The sequence below is a fragment of the Ursus arctos genome, unplaced genomic scaffold, assembly GCF_023065955.2.
Source record: "Ursus arctos isolate Adak ecotype North America unplaced genomic scaffold, UrsArc2.0 scaffold_17, whole genome shotgun sequence".
NCBI classification, from domain to species: domain Eukaryota; kingdom Metazoa; phylum Chordata; class Mammalia; order Carnivora; family Ursidae; genus Ursus; species Ursus arctos.
The window spans coordinates 49906511-49926491 of NW_026622841.1; the positions used below are offsets into that span (position 1 = coordinate 49906511).

General features: G+C 36.1%; 1 protein-coding gene across 1 annotated transcript in view; it reads right to left on the reverse strand.

Moving 5' to 3' along the window:
* Positions 1-401: 401 nt before the first annotated feature.
* Positions 402-19981, reverse strand: part of METTL4 (methyltransferase 4, N6-adenosine) — a 219692-nt gene continuing 200112 nt past the window's right edge. The window contains exon 9 of the mRNA XM_057313225.1: positions 402-530. Within this exon, the coding sequence (XP_057169208.1) occupies positions 520-530 (11 nt within the window). The 3' untranslated portion in view covers positions 402-519. The remainder of the gene's footprint in view (positions 531-19981) is intronic.

Genomic DNA, 19981 nt, shown 5'->3' on the forward strand with positions numbered 1-19981 from the left:
GAGGAAAGTCAGCTCAGGGTGCACCTGATTGGCAGGGGCTAGTCCTAGCCCGCAGCACAGGAAAGGGAGAAAGCCTCTGATTTCTACTGAGAGTAGGCATAGGAGGGTGTTTGTGATCAACAGCAAAAATAGCTGCAGATTCTTCGTAATATTTTGTAACATGACTTTATAGCTCCTACAATTAAGGAGTGGAGTCTATTTCTCTATCCCTCAAATCTAGGATTAGCCATGTGATTGCTTTTAGCCAATGAAACATTAGCAAATAGGGTGCAAGCAGAGGCTTAAAATGTGCTCATGCATAACAGCTATCCTCTCTTGCTGCTTCTGGAAACCTTGCTGCCACCACCATGGGAATAACCTCAGGGCAGCCTGCTGGCCAGGAAGTAAAATAGAGGTAAGTTACTTACATGGGTCCTGCTGACAGCCAGCCAAGTCCCAGGCAGTGAGAAGACAATCCAACGAGCATAAATGCATGAACGACACCTACTGCAGAGATGAGCCATCTCAGCTGAGCCTAACCTACAGAAGAACTGTAAGCAAATAAACAGTTGTTGTTTTAAGCCACTAAGTCTTGGGGTGATTTGTTACACAACAAAAGCATACTTTACAGTATCTAAAAATGCTAGAAACCAGAAAAATAAAGTGACAAATATTCACTATATTGCCCAGAATATACCCTTCTTTAATATTGAACTTCAAACAATAACAATACTCTCATCTAACATACTGAAATAATTCTTCATACAAACAAAAAGACCAATCACATCTCCCCAAAGTCTCATTGAACTTGTATGCAGTTTCAGTTCCAGGATCTCTGGTAATACTTTTTTTTTTTTAAGATTATTTATTTATTTATTTGACAGAGAGAGACAGCCAGCGAGAGAGGGAACACAAGCAAGGGGAGTGGGAGAGGAAGAAGCAGGCTCTCAGCAGAGCAGGGAGCCCAATGTGGGGCTTGATCCCAGGACCCTGGGATCACGCCCTGAGCCGAAGGCAGACGCTTAACGACTGAGCCACCCAGGCGCCCCTCTGGTAATACTTTCTTCCACTCAGTCTATGACTATGCATTTTTATGCTTAAGGAAAAAAATGTAATGTCTATATTATAGTCCTTGTTTCTGCAATTAGTCATAAAGCTATGGTTGGTATTTATAACTATTTCCCTCCACCATCTATTCTATTTTCCTTTTATCCTTAGTTGACCCTTGGCTAGATATGATGGGATGAATCACACCTTCATTTTGAAGGCTTCTGAGCCCTTTATTGCCTTACCTGTATGGAGCTGATTATGGCAACTTTTACTCCTGGTCAAATAGTACTAAGAAGCATCAAGGGAATCTCTTAGATTGTATCCTTTCTCACCCTTTTCCCCATTGTGTATCAGAAACTATTTCCTCATAATACCTATAATCAGTTACCCCAGCCAACAGTAAAAAATTCTGTTTTGCCTATTTCTCCAATGGTAGTCAAACTGAAAACAGTCATAGAGCAATCAGCTTATAATTCAATGAAATCATCAACAAGATGTTGGAAGCATTATTCTCTTGGTTCCAAAACCCTTAAACCTGCAGGGCTCAGAGTTGCAGGGAGGTTACACTGAAAACTGTAAATATATAATTACATATAATAGTGTGATAGTTTGCCCCATTTCTAACCCTTAATTTCTAAATAAATATACTCTTTTATAAAAGAAACAGCCATGAATAATAGTTGCTAGCTCTGAGCACCCAACTGCTCAACTGTTTCCATAACAGGATCACAGATATTTTCACTCTTATGTAAACCCATTCCAAGAACTCCAGGTGTATACCTCTTCCCCAAACTTCTTTGTCAACAGTTCTACAATATTCCATCCTCTAATACTGACCATCTTGACAAATCATTAATTATTGCCCATAAATCAATGCAGATTCTTACCTCTGGCCATCTCTCCAAGCCAAATGAACAATGAAATGTACCAAAGTTTTGCCTGCTGGGGATATTCCCTTTCTATGCTTCATTTTAAAATGAGCCATAGGTGAGACATAAGACATTTACTTCTAGCTAATACCAGCATATCATACAGAACCATCTGCAAACCAGGCTTTTATTTCTTCCTCACTCAATCACTCTCCCCATAAGGAATATTTTTTGGGTTACAGAAGAACTGGCAGCGTGGTAGGGCTGGAAATATAAGCCACCTGCTGCTGCAATTCATAATTCAAGACTTTCTCTACTCGGGTACTGTATGTAAATACATTCACTTCATGATGAAGTGCAGTTAGGAGGCTTGTTTTTATAGCACTGGGGATCAGGTAATGCGTAATCATGATGGGCTGCATCAGCTATATGATCAGTTTATGTCCCAAACTTGGGATTTTATTATCTGAATGGGCCAACAGGAAGCCATGAGCTGCTTTTCGAATGGGAAACAGTTACTTACCAAAAAGGACATACCTTTGCATCCAAACCCTAGTGACCTCTACTGTAATACTTTGTATTAGGGCTGGCAACTCAGTGTATTCAGTATCCTAGTCTTCCATGGACATTTTTAGCACCATTGAATCTGCTAACTCATAAGAGTAAAGATGTTTGGAATGTAGCCTGGATAAGCTGGAGTACCTCTTCTAGCTCTGGCCCCTGTTCAAAGCTGGCAGCTTTTTAGGTCATCATGTAAATGTGTCAGAGTAGCACAACCAAATATATATAATCTTCACTATCTAATGAGACCTCCAAGCATTGTGCCTCCTTTTATAGTGACAGGGGTATAGGGTGTAGAACTTCACACTGGAAGGCAAATTTCAACATGCCCAGGCTAATAAAACTCCAGAAATTTCACTGATGGGGCAGCATCACCAATTTATTAGGTTCTGGCTGGAGTATGTCTTAACAAAACAATTAGAGAACTTGCTACATCCTGTTCGTAAGATACTATAAATGTGATCGCATCAATGAAGTGAGCCTATGTGAAGTCCTGCTGGAAGAGTGAGATCATCAAGATTCCCAAGAACTAAATTGTGGCACAGAATTGGAGCATTAATGTAATCCCTGAGACAAGTAAATAGAGGTATGCTGCTTCTCTTACAAAAGAAAAAAAAAATCTAGTGTTCTCTGTTTGAGATGTAGAACGCCATTTGGGAGATCAATAACTTTCTACCAAGTGTCAAGAACCAAATACTCATTTCTTATAAAAATTTAAAAAATAAAAAAGATTACCTCTAGGACAGCAACTGCCACTGGAGTTCACTTGATTAAGGTTACAATATCCTCCAGGATCCAGCCATCTCATAAATAAGCCAGGCCCATCTGGAGGAGATTCCCCATGTTACCTGATCCACAAGACATAATCTGACCACTGGCCCATAAAATTTTGCTTTCCTGGAGGATTTGTTCAGTATAATAATCCCTGAAAGGTCTGGATGTTTTTGTTTTTCCAGAAAACTATTTTTCTGGTAAATAGAAATGGATCTCTTTGGGGAAGGCTGAGAAGAAACTTCTGTTATTACTATAAGATCTTTCTTCAAGGTAGAGTGCCCACACTTTATTCAGAGGCCCTATGTGTGTGAATTGACTTAACTCTGAAAATTGGCTGAGGAGCCAGAGTTTCTATCATTATTTCCCAAGTAAGAATGAGTTTTTCTGTTATAAAGACTCAGTATAACTAAGCAGGGGCTCTACTTCTTTGATCTTTAGGATCAGTTAACCACACAGATAGCTGTGGGTCAGAACATTTCGATGACCATGCCCCTCTGATGTTTCGACAACCACAAGCAATTTAATTGCTATTACATGCTTGGCCTCTGCAACCTAAGATTCCATATACCATTGAAAGAGGGGAGGCCATTTCAAATGCAGCATTTCTTTTACATAGATACCTGGCCTACAGAGAACCCCACCATTTGGGAGTTTTTCAAAGATGCAGAAGCACCTCTCACCAAGGTAGTACTCAAAGCCTTGGTGAGTGGTTGTTTTTCTCTCTCACAGACAGAGTTAGGGTATGGATGAGCCAAGGAAAGAGGAACATGATTTTAGATAGAGCTGAACTTATAGGTGAACATAATGTAGATCCTAGATCCAACACGTTAGCTAGAGCAGCTGGGAGCGGTTCTAATTGGTTTGTTGTTGTTAGATTTAAAAACTGGACTCATTTATGGTAATGCTAAAGAAAGCTCAGATGTGAGAAAACCTTATGTTCCTCTCCCTCTTGGTTTCACATATATTTTAAACATACCTTATATAAATGCAAAGAAAACATCAACTTTATTGTGACATTTTATTTCTTTATGAAAAATAATTCTGAAGCCAATACGGCAAAATGTTAATACATGTGAAATCGTCCTCTGCATGTTTGAAATGTTTTAGGAGCTCCTCCCCCCAGCACCTAGTTAGAGGGGTTTTCTCCCAAGAAGAACAGGATATCAGCATTTCTCATCCTGCCACCAGCCACCTGTTGCTGCAACCAAATCACAGGTGAATGTGCTTGAGGGTGGGAGCTCCCTTCTGCCCAGCCCCAACTTGTGGAACAGAGGCTGTATCTTGGCCACAACATTCTAAAAATTCTGGGGCCTGGACCACTCTTTCTCTGCTAAGAAGACAATGGTTCCATGCCAGGAGAGACAAATTCAGAGGCTCTCATGCTGCTGCCCAACCCCTCCGTCAACTATTCAGCTCCTAGAGTGTGGTGTCACTCAGAGAGAAGCTTGCTACAGTCCATACCCCCAGCTCCAGAGCCCTAGTTCATAAGTTTTGCCTGGAGGAAGAAACAAGCTACAAAACAGGTATCTTCTAATATTTTTCCACAGGAACTGGCTTCATTTTTAATAGAACATGGAGAAGTTCAAGCCTTAGGAAGCTCTCAGGAATAATGCAGATTGTCATAAAAGCCAATTGGGAGGAGATTCTATAAAACATTTAAAGAAGAATTAACACTTCTTTCTTCACAAACAATTCCAAAAAATAGAAGAGGTGGAAACACTTCTCAACTCATTTTATGAGGCCAGTATTGCCCTGATACCAAAATCAAAGCCATCTCAAGAAAAGAAAACTATAAATATAGATGCAGAAATCTTTAGCAAAATATTAGCAAAGTCCAACAACCTATAACAAGAATTATATCTTTATAAATTATAACAACTGGAATTTATCCAGTTGGATGAAATGCTAGTTTAACATCTGAAAATCAGCTAATGTGTATCAGTAGAATAAAAAATTAAAATCACGAGATGCAGTAAAAGCATTTGAAAAAATTCAACACCCTTTCATGATAAAAACATTAACCAAAAACTAGTAATAGAAGAGAAAGAACTTCCTCAACCTGATAAAAGACATCTATTAAAAACCAACAGTTAACATCATACTTAATGGTGAAAGGCTGGATGCTTTCCCCCTAATACCGGAACAAGACAAGGACATTTTGATTCATTATTGTGCTAAAGGTTCTAGCCAAGGCAATTAGGTGAGAGAAAGGCTGGCTTCTCAGACATGAAAATGCATCAATGTGAGATTCAATGAACATTCATTATAAGCGGTTGTCTCCCTGAGAAAACAATCACCCTACAGCTAAAAATCCACTTCATAGCATGAATTTCCCTAACCCCATCCCATCATGATCACTCACCTATTCTGCATCCCCCTCATCAATACTTCATCCATTCCACAAATATTAATCTATATTGTAAGTAAATAGCTTTTTTCCCAAGCTGTTTTCATTATATTTCTATTCGAGAGAAACTATTACCTACTTTTTTCATAGGCACACAGTTGAATAAATAAATTAAAATTTTATTATCTTGGCTTTCCCATTTTATACATTCTGGCTTCACAGAAAATCTTCCTAGATTTGCACAACTTCACTTTCTCTAGAAGTAAAAGGTAAGCACTCTATCACTAAAGTATTCCATTTTTGTGTAACAAGCAGCATCTCAGAAAATGTAGTCAGCCAGAAGTGCACACATCTGATGATTTCTACCTTAGCAATTATGCTTCACTTTCTTTTTTTTTTTTTTTTTAAGATCTTATTTATTTATTTAGGAGAGAGAGAGAGCACGAGTGGGGATGAAGGGCAGAGGGAGAGGGACAAGAAGACTCCCCGTTGAACAGGGAGCCTGATGTGGGGCTTGATCCCAGAACCCTGAGACCATGACCTCAGCCAAAGGCAAATGCTTAACCAACTGAGCCACCCAGGCACCCCATGCTTCACTAAGTTTCTAATAAAAATAACTTTATGCTTAGCATTAAGCCAGTCATTCAAAAATACTTATTGAATGAATGCTATATGTAGAATTCTATGTCAACCCCCTTAAGAAGCAAATACAGTAAAAAGAATATAATATAGACGGGGAAATAAAGGACTCAGGAGACCAGCAGGTAGCCAATCTGGGTTGTAGTTACACAGTTGTGATATGATTTGAGCCAACTCATATTATCTCTGTGACTTTCAATTTCTTTTGCCAAAAAGGACTACCTATTTCAGGATGGCAAAGAAGTTTCATCTCAAGGATCTAATCCAGTTGATTGGTAATGATGCCTTGAGTTCTGGGGAAATATGTGAGACTCAGTACAGGCCCAGTGAAAAGAGTGCTATGATTAAGTCATGATGTCTGTCACAGTCATAAGTGAGAGAAGTTTGAAAAGAGTATATTAACAGTTTGCCATCTCTAAATTATTTAAATGTAAAGACTCCTCAAAATTTTTAATAAAACATGATCTGATTTGTCATCTTCTGCATTCTAATATATACTATATTATTAATGATAAACAATGAGAATTTACTTTCTTAAACTTTATAACTTGTAAATTATTTTTTTGTTTTATAGGGTACAATACTTCTTGTAAATGACTAAGAACATCCAGCATATTATTTTTAAAATATATTTGGTATTTAAAGTATCAGGTGAATTTAATTATCCAGGCGAACAGAAAATTAGGGCAAAGGTTGCAAGAAGTGTTGAATGACAATCTCAGTGGATATGAACGCTCATTGTTTGAATTCAAAATATCAAGTTAAGTCTTATCTTAAACTTTAAATTTCCCAATTTTTGTGACTATTCTAGGATAAAACTTTATTTGGGATTTACTCTTATAGACCACAATTTCCTGTTAATATCAACAGTAGCTATTTTATGCCTAGTTTTTTTTTAATGTGTTATATGTATCCCACAAATATATACATATATATGTATATATTTAAAAGCTTTGGTTTTAAAGCTAACCAAATGATTTTTTGCCAAGTTGCAAAACTATAACAATAAAGGTGGAATTTTGTGGTTTAAAAAAGTGATTATTAATTTTTAAAAAGTGATTAGTTTTTATTTTGGTATTTGAGACATTTATCAATGCTTGGCCAAATGTGATCCACCTAGAACTGTGAGCCGACGGATTTCTAATACACTACTCTCTTAGATGAAGCAATGTTAATACTATTTGGGTTCCACTGGTTGAGCAAGACATCAGTAATTTCTCATTTTCCAAGTATAAAACCATATTTCTTTTTTTTATGTAGTCCATTCTTTTTCCAGAAATCTAAACACTATTAATGTTATATTATTGCTCTTTTTCCTCCCAAGAGGGTCTTTTAAAAATGGTATAAGTACCATTTTTTTAAATTTTATTAAATTTTAATTAGAACATAGTTAACATACAGTGTTACATTAGTTTAAGGTGTACAATATAGTGATTCAACGATTCTGTACATTACTCAGTGCTCTTCACAACGAATGCACTCCTTAATCCCCATCACCTATTCCACCCATCCCCCTACTCAACTCCCCTCTGGTAACCCTCAGTTTGTTCTCTGTGGTTAAGAGTCTGTTTCTTGGTTTTTCTCTATTTCTTTGTTTGTTTTTTTCCTTAAATTCCAATTGAGTGGAATCATATGGTATTTGTATTTCTCTGACCTCCTAGTTTCACTTAGCATAATAGTCTCTAGCTCCATCCATGTCATTTTCCATTTTTTAATGGGAAAGAATACCTATACACATTTTGCCAATGATGTATGAGTTATCTAGTGCCAAAAAAGAGAAAAAAAAAGGGAGGGATTCTGGTATATCAAAAATTCTTCATTTTTACTTTATATTACCTCAGTTGTCCTCCCATTTTCCTTTCCTTGGCTCTTCCACCCATGGTTTATAAATATATGATTTACATGCCATTCACAGCAACTCTGGTTAAGATGACTATGAGTAGAGATTTTATTTTGCTCACCTCACCCAAAAAAAAGTCGTAACTCAGAAATAAACTTCTTGCAAAATTACTGATAATCTTAAGAATCTAATAAGGTTATGCAGATTTATTTCTAATTTGGTACAGATCAAAAACTGATTAAAAATTTATAATAAAGATATTAGAGCTATCTACAATGACTGTAATTCTCAATGACAACAAAAACTTTCAGCTGTCAAAGTGTAAAGGAAAACATCCTTTACTATATTAACTTTTGCTCAAAGAGCTTAAGATTCATCTTGCAATCCTTTAGTTCCCCCGTTGGTTCTAATTTTATAACAGCATAGGAGGCAAATAAGGTGATTCATCAATGTGGTCATTTATCCTGTGTTTTTATAGCATCGGTTCCTGTTTCCACAATGTTCAGCATTTGTGTCAAAACGAGAGCTCGAAGACATTATCAGTAAACAAAGGGAAAATGTCTACAAAATGGATTGAGCAACCAGGGAATCACCAAACCAGGCACAGATTAACACTTTAGAAATAACTAAATTATTTACAACGAAGCACTATATTTAAAAAACTGAAAGACATGTTTTTGTTAATGCATTTATTTAAATTATTTTTGAATCATGATATTTTAAAATTCTATTTAAGATATTTTAATTGTTAAGTATCAAGTACAAAGCTATTGGTGAGTAAACCTTAACAATTCATTCAGTACAAAGCTGGAATAAGATGGAGTCCCTGACTTCAAAAATCTCACAATCTATTCAGGTAGGCAGATGGGTAAGGTAATTATTCCAGTTCTTACTAGGGTAGCAAAGGGTATGACCAGACTAGAAGCCCCATTACTCCTTTCAGTGGAAGTGATTTGGAGCTGAGATTTGATTTAAAAAACACATGGTGGTAAGACATTCCAAGTGGAGGGAAGAGCATGTGGGAAATCATGAGAGCATGACAGAAGATAACCTAATCTCGACAATGCTAGTAGTTCCAGATAGCTAAAGATGAGGCAAGAGCAAGTAAGAGCCAGATAATAAAGACACTTACACGCTAAACAGAATAGATACTTCATCTTGAAAATCATGGAATGTTTTTGGACCATTTCAAAAGTGCAGTGTCATGTTCAGGCTTGTATTTTAGCAGTGCTTGGGATGGTTTGAGTGATGGGAAAGGGAAGATATCAGAGAAAAGAAAGAGACACATTAGAGAGCTATTGTAATTATCTAGATGAGAATTAAATAGGGCCTAAACTGACAGTGGCAGAGGAACAGACATGATCAAATTCAAGAAATACCAAGGAGATAGAATCTAAAATACCAGCAGAAGTGGAGGGAAGTGAGAAAAGGATAATTACTCTAGGATGATTATCATTTTCTGGATTTGATGGCTGAATAGATGATAATTGTTCCAGCCATCAGGATAGAGAATATATGAGGAAAATAAAATTGGGTTGAGCAGATGATATTCAATTTTTTATACACTGAATTTGAAATATCCAATGTGAGATATTAAGTAGACAGTTTAAGATAGTTTAAGACTCAGAACAACCCAGCTAGAGACAGATTAATAGTTGTCTGAAAGCAGAGAATAACCTCTTTGATGTATCTCTGCGAACCCAGAGCCTAGAATAGTACATGGTTTCAAATAGTGACTTTCAACAAAAAATTGGATTCTTTCACATATTTGTGATTATTATTATTACATATAATTGAAAAAGCATTGGTTTTCAGTTAAAATTCTTGCCAAATCAACACATAAAACTCCAATGCCCAGGGAAAACTAGATCCAGGAAATCAAGTGATATTGACTGAGGTCTTGCTCCTTTTTTTATTTTCCCCACCTTGACACTATGTTTGCCTTTGTGTATTGGCCATGCCCTCTTTCAACTATAGATGTGCCTCCTCCTCACAGTTGGAAAAAATGGTCAACAGCAGCTCAGTTCTACAATCCAAGTTAACCAAACCAGTGGAAAAACAACTTCTCCTTTTCAATGTCTGTCCCCGGGAATACTCTCATATGGTAGAATTCTGGACATGTGCTCACCCACTGGGCCAGTCACTATGTCTGGTACAACAGAGCATGCTGCTTACATTCCCTTGTGTGCTCTCCCACAGCTTTGTTCTTAAATGCACATCCACAAATTCTTTCATACTTCGTCTCTCATGAGAAAGAAGTTAATTTCCCTCCTCTTGTGTGTGGGCTGCACTTAGTAACTCACTTCTGATTAACAGAACATGGCAGAAGTGATGGCATGTCACTTTTGCTACCAGGTTATAAAAGCCTGTGGCTTCTGTCTTGGGTGTGCTCTCTCCCTCTCTCAGATCACATTCTGCCATAATGCGAGGACACTCAGGCTTAGGGTGACCAGATAAAATACCAGTTAGGTTTTAATTTCAGATAAGCAACAAATAATTTGTAGTATATGTATATATCAAATATGTAAAAAAAAAAAAAAAAGAAAGAAAAAGAAAAAAAAGAAATCCACATGGTGAAAAGACAGCCAGATAGCCAAGACTAAAAAATTTTACTTAATGTTATTTCCTGCATTGATTCCATGCAATTTAGGAAATTTTTTTCTTCCTTTATCTTTCTCTATTTCCCACTAAGAGCTACAAAACTGTTTTTACAATGATCTCCTCGGTCCTTAAAAAAAGATGTCACAATCTCAAATTCAGAAATAAATTCTCCCTAAAGAAGGAGTTTTTGAGACAAATAGGTAGAAAAAAAAAAAAGGTGTGTGTGTGGGTGTGTGTGTGTGGGTGTGGGTGTGTGGGTGTGTGTGTGTGTGTGTCCCTGAGCAAAATTACAGGTTAAAGAGGAATGGAGCGTATGTATTCTCTGTAAGCAATTAGGAAGCTTGCTGGTGTAAGTGGTACTAATGTAATAAGCCCATCTTCTGTCCATTCATTACTGTATGATATAGGCAAACTTGGAAAAGTTTTCTCTCTTACAGAACCTTACTGTTACAAATTGTAAGATAATTAGTGAAAAGTCAAGTCAGATTGGCTGGCTGGCCTGGGTTGGGCTGGATGGGCTGAACTGGGCTAAATTTTAATTATATCAAATTGACAGTATTTTCTGCTTTTGATTTTTCTAGGGGAAAGAAGTAATATTCCTAAGTCAAAATTCATAAGATGGATTGTTTAATAATTAAAGAACTGGTTAAAAGAAATTAACTAAATGAGTCATCCTTTTCCCCAACACTCCCCAGCATATACACACATATCTTCACAGTGACATTCCTCCAATTTTTTTTAAAGATTTTATTTATTTATTTGACAGAGAGAGACAGAGAGAGAGAGAGGGCACAAGCAGGGAGAAGAGCTAGCAGAAGCAGAGGGAGAGGGAGACACAGGTTCCCTGCTGAACAAGGAACCCGATGCGACATGCAGTGTCGGCTCAATCCCAGGACCCTGGGATCATGACCTGAGCCGAAGGCAAGATGCTTAATCAACTGAGCCACCCAGGTGCCCCGACATTCCTCTACTTTTAAAGCTCAGGCTCTAAAAGAGGTACAAAAATGGGTCATACATGAACCCTCACCTTAGGAGACTATATATCAAGACATAAATAGGCACAGTGAGGTAAATGTCAATTTATAATAACAAAAGTCGAAGTCTGTATTCATTTATAGGCATTAGAAATATTTTCATGGTAACCATGGAACTTGAGAAAATTTTAAAGTATATTAATAGAGACTGGAAGAGAATATTCCAGACACGGGGAGAGGCACACACAAAGGCAATGAAGGAATGTTTGGTATGTTCAGAAAAGAATAGGGAATCCATTATGCTGGGACATAAAGAATGAGTAGGAGTGAGTTGGGTTAGAAAGGTAAATTGTCCAAGCCATTCAGTGGTGAACTGTGCATTTCCACTGAGGTGTCTGTGTTTAATCCCATCAACCACAGGAAGCTATTGCCTACCTTTAAGCTAGGAAGTGATAGGAAATGTGTTCCAGAAACTTAGTTTTTATTCTAAAAACAAAAACAAGCGTTCTGAACATTCAGGCCACTATTTTATCTCCCTAGCGAGAACTGTAGGAGTCATTTCAGGGTTTACACAGAGAACCAGTTTTTAAAGTGCATTTGCATACACTCTCATTCAGTCCACACAGAAACTCTGTAGCAGGTATTACCCCCACTCTACTAGCTATATGACCTTGGGTAAAAACTGAAGCTCAGTTTCCCCACCTGTAGTATGGTAGTAATAGTAGAACCTATTTGATGTGCTTTGAAGTTCAAATAACACAATGCATGTTGAAAGCATTTGGCCCCATATCTAGTGTATAAGCTTTTAATAAGTATTAGCTTGATGATGATGATGACGATTTTATAACAAAATGAGGCTGAGTGAAGTTAAGTGAGTTACCCAAGGTAAACTGAGTTAGGAAGTGGTACAGTTAAATTTGACCAAAGGCCACTGGCATGAACTTTCTAAAATGCAAAGCAGATCATGCTACCAGCGAACGATTAGGTAAGTTAGAGGTCCAAAGATGAGACTTATTACATAAAATGTGGTATGTCTCCATCGTGGAATTCTACAAACCAATTACAGTGATGTTAAAGACTTTTTTCTCACACCGAAAGATAATCAAAATATATTATTACATTTTTTATAAGTTAGAGGTTTACACTAAGATCTTTTTATCAAATAAAGATGAGAAATGGGGGCGGCAGGGGGGAGCGGATCCTAAAAGGATGTATAACCAAGGCTGTCTGGACTGTGAAGAATGTGAGAGGAACTTTTTCTTATTAATATGTTCACCTATGTATATTTTTAATATATCCATACTGAACACATTTTGTTTTAAAATACATGTTGTAATCTTCCACCCTTCCCACTCCCAAAAAAGCCTTGCTCTCCACAGTACACCCATCACACTGCCTGACACACACACATCCTTCCTTTCTGAGGTAATAGGTTCTGCCAAAAATCCTGTGAGGAGCAGCCCTTGGCAGAATATGTGACCTGCCATTCAGCAATCACGTTATTGTCTGTTGTTTGTTGAAAAGCGCTAATTTTAATCATGGAAAAGTTTAATATTCTGAGGATTTTTGGTGTGAACTACACAGAATGGAAAAAAAGTTAATTTCCTACTCTTCCGTGTTCTCTTGTCAAAAGCAGAGGTCTAACATTCTTCCTCCACACCTAAAAGATATTGAGCTTTATCTTATAACTTTTTTTAAGTTGTGATAAAATACATTAAAAAGTTATCATCTTAACTTTTTTAAGTGTACAATTCAGTAGCATTAAGTATTTTCACACTGTTGTGCAACCATCACTAACAGCGATCTCCAGAATTCTTTTCATCTTGGAAAACTGAAACTCTATCCACTTTAAATAATAACTCCTAATTTCCCCCTTCTCTCTGGCTCCTGGCAATCACCATTCTACTTTCTATCTCTATAATTTGAATACTCTAAGTACTTCATATAAGTGAAATTATTACTGCCTGTGTCCTTTTATAACTGGATTATTTCCCTTAGCATGAGGCCTTCAAGGTTTATGCATGTTGTAACACGTGTTAGAATTTCCATCATTTTAAGGTTAAATACTACTCCATTGTATTAATATTATCACAATTTGGTTATTCATTCATCCAACATGGACACTTAGGTTGCTTCCGCATTTTGGTTATTGCAAATAATGCTGCTATGAACATGGGTATACAAATATCAGTTTGAGTCCTGCTTTTAACTCCTTTGAGTGTGTACCCATAGTGGAATTTCTAGACCACACACCATTTGTTGAAAAGACTGTCCTTTCCCCATTGATGAGTTTTGGCACCCTTATCAAACATCATTTGACCATATACAAAAGGGTTTGTTTCCTGGCTTGCTCTTTTATTTCATTGGTCCATAGGTCTGTCTTCACACCAGGACCTTAGTGTTTTGATTATTGTAGATTCATTTATATTAAATTCTGAAATCTGGAAGTGTGAGATCTCCAACTTTTTTCTCTATTCAGTGTCCCTTGAGATCCATATGAACTTTATGATGGATTTTTCTATTTCTGCAAAACAAATCATTAGAATTTTAGTAGGGAATGCCCTGAATCTATAGATCATTGTGGGTAGTATCGACATCTTAGCAATACTGAATATTTCAATCCATGAACACAGGATGTCTATTTTTTATATCTTCTTTAATTTCTCTAATGACCTACTTTTCTTTTTCCAGCTCAGTGTCTTATAATGCCTTTCTAGATTTTGCATTTTCCCTTAGTAGTGTTTTCAAGACCTCTTGACTATTACTTAGTTTGACCCTATTTGGTATACAAAACTTCAGCAATTTGAAGTCTTTAATATATATTGTATAGAGTAGTATATTATGGTAGGTCATAGGTTGTCTAGAATAGCTGGTGGCATCATGAATTTAATTGCCTAAATTGGTGAAATAATCCTTACGTGATGATGGAAGAAAAAATAAATCTAAGATCTCTAAAAGTGCAAGCATCAGAGTCCTCCTATCCTATTTCTTTTGACAATGACAATAACTGCTCATTAAGGAATGTGAGTTGTTATGGAGATGATAGAGGGGATAAATGGGAGGACCTGAGATAAGACATGATAGTCATTAATTTAGTAATATAAAATTTTCTGAAAATTTCCTCAGTCAGGTTTAAGTTTGGATATAGCCTATTTCTACAATATCACTAACCTTCCAAAAGTTTTCAGTAAAATACCCTGAGATTCCACATGCCCTAATGTTCTCTCTCCTATGTCACCTAAGGAGTCATGAACACAGGAGTGAGCATTCAATAACAGATTTTAAAAGGTACTGGAAACTGAGAGCCAGTATATCATAGGCCATGAATACATGAGAATATCTGGTTCCTTGTGGATACCTAGTGACAAAAGCTCTGTTTCAATAAGGACAATCCAAATTGATTTGATTCTTGATTTCTGGATTTGCAATTTGAAATTACAGAAATATTCAGGCAATTATATGTAATAAGTAAAACAGAAGCTGCGCTGAAAGAGACTTTGGGCAAAAACAAATTAAAACTAAGTTGTTATGGAGTAGCATAAACTAGGACTAGTTAGAGCTATTAGGGAGACAAGAAGATACAAAATAGAGTAAGGAAGTCAGTTAACAAAAGGAAGAGAAGCAAGAAGATATCCAAAGAATTGCAGAGACCTTGATAGTAGCTGGGCCCAGTAATGGCAGTATCCAAGTGACCATCCTAGATTTTCTACTGCTTGGGTCTGTAAAACCCAGAAGACTGCCTATACAGCTAAGAATCCCATTTTTTCTCATTTCAATAAAACTCTTCTTATACTTGAGATAATTTGAATTGTTTTCTATTATATGCAACCAAAATCTATTAAGTATCCATATAAAAAATGAAAAAGCAAATATATCAGGAAGGAAATGTAAAACAGAGTAAGAAGATAAAAGACAAAATCACTAGTGGTTTAGAATTCCCGGCCCTTTTTCCTTCTCTCTGCACCTGGGTAATTGCCTCCTCCTCCAAGGATTCAGCTCCAACCTCTGTGTCACTAACTGGGCAGTCCTATGTTGCCATCTCAGAGCTCTACCCTGTGTTCCAAACCCTATAGCTAATTGCCTGTTAGAAAACTCCACTTAGGTATCCTCCAAGTGCCTTAAACTCAGCCTCTCCAAAATATCCAAAATGAATTTCTCCTCTAGTATTTCTCATGGCAATGAATGGTACCACCATCTTCCCAGTTTCTCAAATTTGGAGGGCAGAAGCAGTGGTGAAAAGCTGGTATTAGTCTTGACAGTCTTCCCTAACCTCCCATATCCAAACAATCATTAAGTCCTGATGATTCTATTTTTTTGTATCGTTAGAATCAGTCCAATTTTCTTCATCCTAACTGCCACTCCATCATTTTCCCCTACTGAAATATTGTACCGATCTGTAATTGGTTCGTCTACTTCCCCATGTTATCACCAAAAGAATCACTCAAAACCAGATCCAGTCATATCACTCAACAACTTAAAATGGCTCTTGAGAATCTTCTGAAAGAAGCAAGCCTTCTTATAGGTCCCACCCTGGTCTGACCACCTGTCTCCAGCTCCTCTCTCAATTCCCACACTCCCATCAGCCTCAGTGTTTTATTCATTCTCAGCTACTTACATGTCCTAGAATGGGTCATGTTCTCTCTCAGCTCTTGGCCATTGGACATGTTATTTTCTGTCCACCCAGCTGTCTCCCTTTCCTATAGACAATTCCTACTTATCTTTAAGCATTAAAGATTATATCTAGGTTAGGAACCCCTTGTGTGGATTCCTTTGATGCTTCGTCAGTTTATTTATTTGCCTCTCCTACAGTGAAGTGGAAGCTTCTTGAGCATTAATGTCTTCACCATTTTATCCCCAGGCTTAGCCCATTACCTGACACATTATAGGAACTCAGTACATGTTTGTTAAATGAATTCAGTATTTCTTTTACTGAAAGTCAGACTTTCATATTGAGTTTTAAAAGAAAATCCAGTTACATGCAGCTTACAAAAGAATGGAAATAAAAGAGAGGCACAATTATGAAATGAAGTAGAATTCAAGATGAAATTATTCAATAAGGCAGAGGATCACCTTGTTTGACTAAATGATGCTCTTCCTTCTCCCCCTATAGGTTTCTTCCTATCCCCTCACCTCTCTTCAATCCTCTCTATATTGTCCTCATGCTTTCTGGTGTGATTACCCACCACTCTGTGAGTTCTCCAAAAGGTGTGACCACATCTTATCTTTTTATCTCTAGCTTTTGAAAATGTTGAATTAATGAGACAAAGCCACAAATCTTTTGGGCTAAATAACATGATATCTAAGTATATAAAGTGAAAACTTAATAAGTCAAAGTAGAAATGACAGTTACATAATCATAAGGTATTTTAATACACTACTATCAATCTATGACAAATCAATTCAATAAAAAATAAATAAGGGCATAAAAGAATTGAACCATATAACAAGGTTACGTTAAATATCCTGAACTTTGTAACCTCAGAAATGGAAAATGCTTCTATAAATCAAACATTTACGAAAATAAATCATGACTAGCCCACAAAGAAAACTTCAATTTCTCCCACAAAGCACAAATGATATAGAACAAGTTCCTGAAGGAAATACAAAAACCAAAAAGGAATAAAAGGAAAAGAGAGAAATAGCAGAATTTTAAAAATATCCAACCATTTGGAATATAAATTATATTTTTCTAAATGATTAAAATGCAGTGCTAGAAGGAACACTTAAATTTAAAGGCAATCGAAAATAAAATTTATCCACATAAAAGCAAGTGGATAAATATGAGTAAATAAAATTTTAAACTTATATAAATGTAAAAGCACAACAAACAAAATTATAAGGTAAAAATATGCTCTTAAAAGTATTTGCCTGAAACATAAAAAATTAACATCCTTAAAAACAAAGAGCTTTGCCTTACAAATCAGTGAGAAAAATGCTAATACCTTAATTTTAGTGGTAAATGATATTAATTTACAATTTAATAATTATTAAATTGAAAGGAGCTATTAAATACCTAATAGTTTTAACCTCATTAAGAAAAATTGCAATTTAAAACAAAATATCATTTTGCCTATCAAATTAGCAAAATATTTTTATTTTTTTTCTTTATTTTTATGGCTTTGTTTCTTAAATGCCTGTTGTCAGCACTGATAAAGTACAGTGAAAGAGATACTCTAAGCATTCAGTTTAAGGCAATGTCAACTTTGTCTAACAATAATGAAAAACAACTTGGAAATCTTCAATGATGGTCTTATAAATTGACATTATTTGAAGAAATAATTTCCTTTCCAGACATCCAGCTCAAGGAAATAATCCTAATTACTTCCTCAGATTTATTCATAAAAATACTATTTCATAGCATCACTAATAATAGAGAAAAATGAGTGCCCCTTAAATGTCTAGCAGTAGGGAAATGGTAAACTGTAGTGTATATATCAATGCATCACAATTATGTTTATAAAGTTTTTAATGACATAAAAATATTTATGATTGTTTCAGTTATGCAGCTACATAACAAACCACCCTAAAACCAAATGCCTTAAAACAGTTTATATTTGTCACAGTTCTGTAGGTTAAATATGGCTGAGATCCTGGGACAGCTGGAAGACCCAAAGTGGCCTTCCTCATATCCTTAGTCCTTCATTCTCCTCCACATGAACCGTTACAAGGTTCCTTAGACTTCCTCAGAGAATGGGGACTGGAATCCAAAAGGAAATGTTCCAAGCAGCAAAAGTTACATGGCATCACTTCTGCATTTTATTGGTCAAAACAATTTCCAGGACCAGTCCCCCATTCAAGGGAAGGGAAAACAGACTGTATCTCTCAGTGGGAGGAGAAGCAAAGAAGCTGTGACCATTTTAATCCACCACAGTAATATGACTTTAAATGGACAAAAAAAAAAAAAGATTAAAAAATATATATACACTGATATAAACTCAACTCTGATATGTAATATTCATATATATTTATATATGTTCTATGAATAAAAAAGCATATTATACATATGTTTATATTTTATAAATGAATAAAAAGACTAGAGAGCATAAATACTACAAGGATTACCTCTACCCAGTGGGAGGAATGTAATTACAATTTTCTTCTTTAAAAAGCTCTGGTTTTTCCAAAGCTATGGGAATGTATTACTTTTTCGATGGGAATATAAATGTTATTTAAAAGATGTATTATTCCTGCGCATTGATTTTGTATCCTGCACAGAAATCAGTTGCTTTTCTATACACTAACAATGTAACTGTAGAAAGAGAAATTAAGGAATCGATTCTATTCACAGTAGCAACAAACACCATGAGATACCTAGGAATAAACCTAACCAAAGAGGTAAAGGATCTATACTCTAGAAACTACAAAACACTTATTAAAGAAATTGAGGAAGACACAAAAAGATGGAAAAATATTCCATGCTCACAGATTGGAAGAATAAACATTGTTAAAATGTCTACTCTGCCCAGAGCAATTTACACTTTCTTTTTTTTTATAATAATGTGTTTTTATTATATTATGTTAGTCACCATACAGTACAATTCACACTTTCAATGCCATTGGCATTTTTCAAAGAGCTGGAACAAACAATCCTAAAATTTGTATGAAACCAGAAAAGACCTCGAATCGCCAAGGGAATGATGAAAAAGAAAAACAAAGCTGGCGGCATCACGTTGCCTGACTTCAAGCTATATTACAAAGCTGTAGTCAACAAGACAGCACGGTATTGGCATAAAAACAGACACATAGATCAATGGAACAGAATAAAAACTCCAGAAATGGACCCTCAACTCTATGGTCAACTAATCTTAGACAAAGCAGGAAAGAACATCCAATGGAAAAAAGACAGTGTCTTCAATAAGTGGTGCTGGGAAAACTGGACAGCTACATATAGAAGAATAAAACTGGACCATTCCCTTATACCATACACAAAGATAAACTCAAAATGGATGAAAGATCTCAATGTGAGACAGGAATCCATCAAAATCCTAGAGGAGAACATAGGCAGTAACCTCTTCAACACTGTCCACAGTAACTTCTTTCAAGACATGTCTCCAAAGGCAACAGAAACAAAAGCAAAAATGAACTTTTGGGACTTCACCAAGACAAAAAGCTTCTGCACAGCAAAGGAAACAGTCAACAAAACTAAGAGGCAGCCCACGGAATGGGAGAAGATATTTGCAAATGCCATTTCAGATGAAGGGCTGATATCCAAGATATATAAAGAACATCTCAAATGCAACACTCAAAAAACAAATAACCCAATCAAAAAATGGGCAGAAGAAATGAACAGACACTTCTCCAAAGAAGACATACAAATGGCTAACAGACACATGAAAAAATGCTCAAC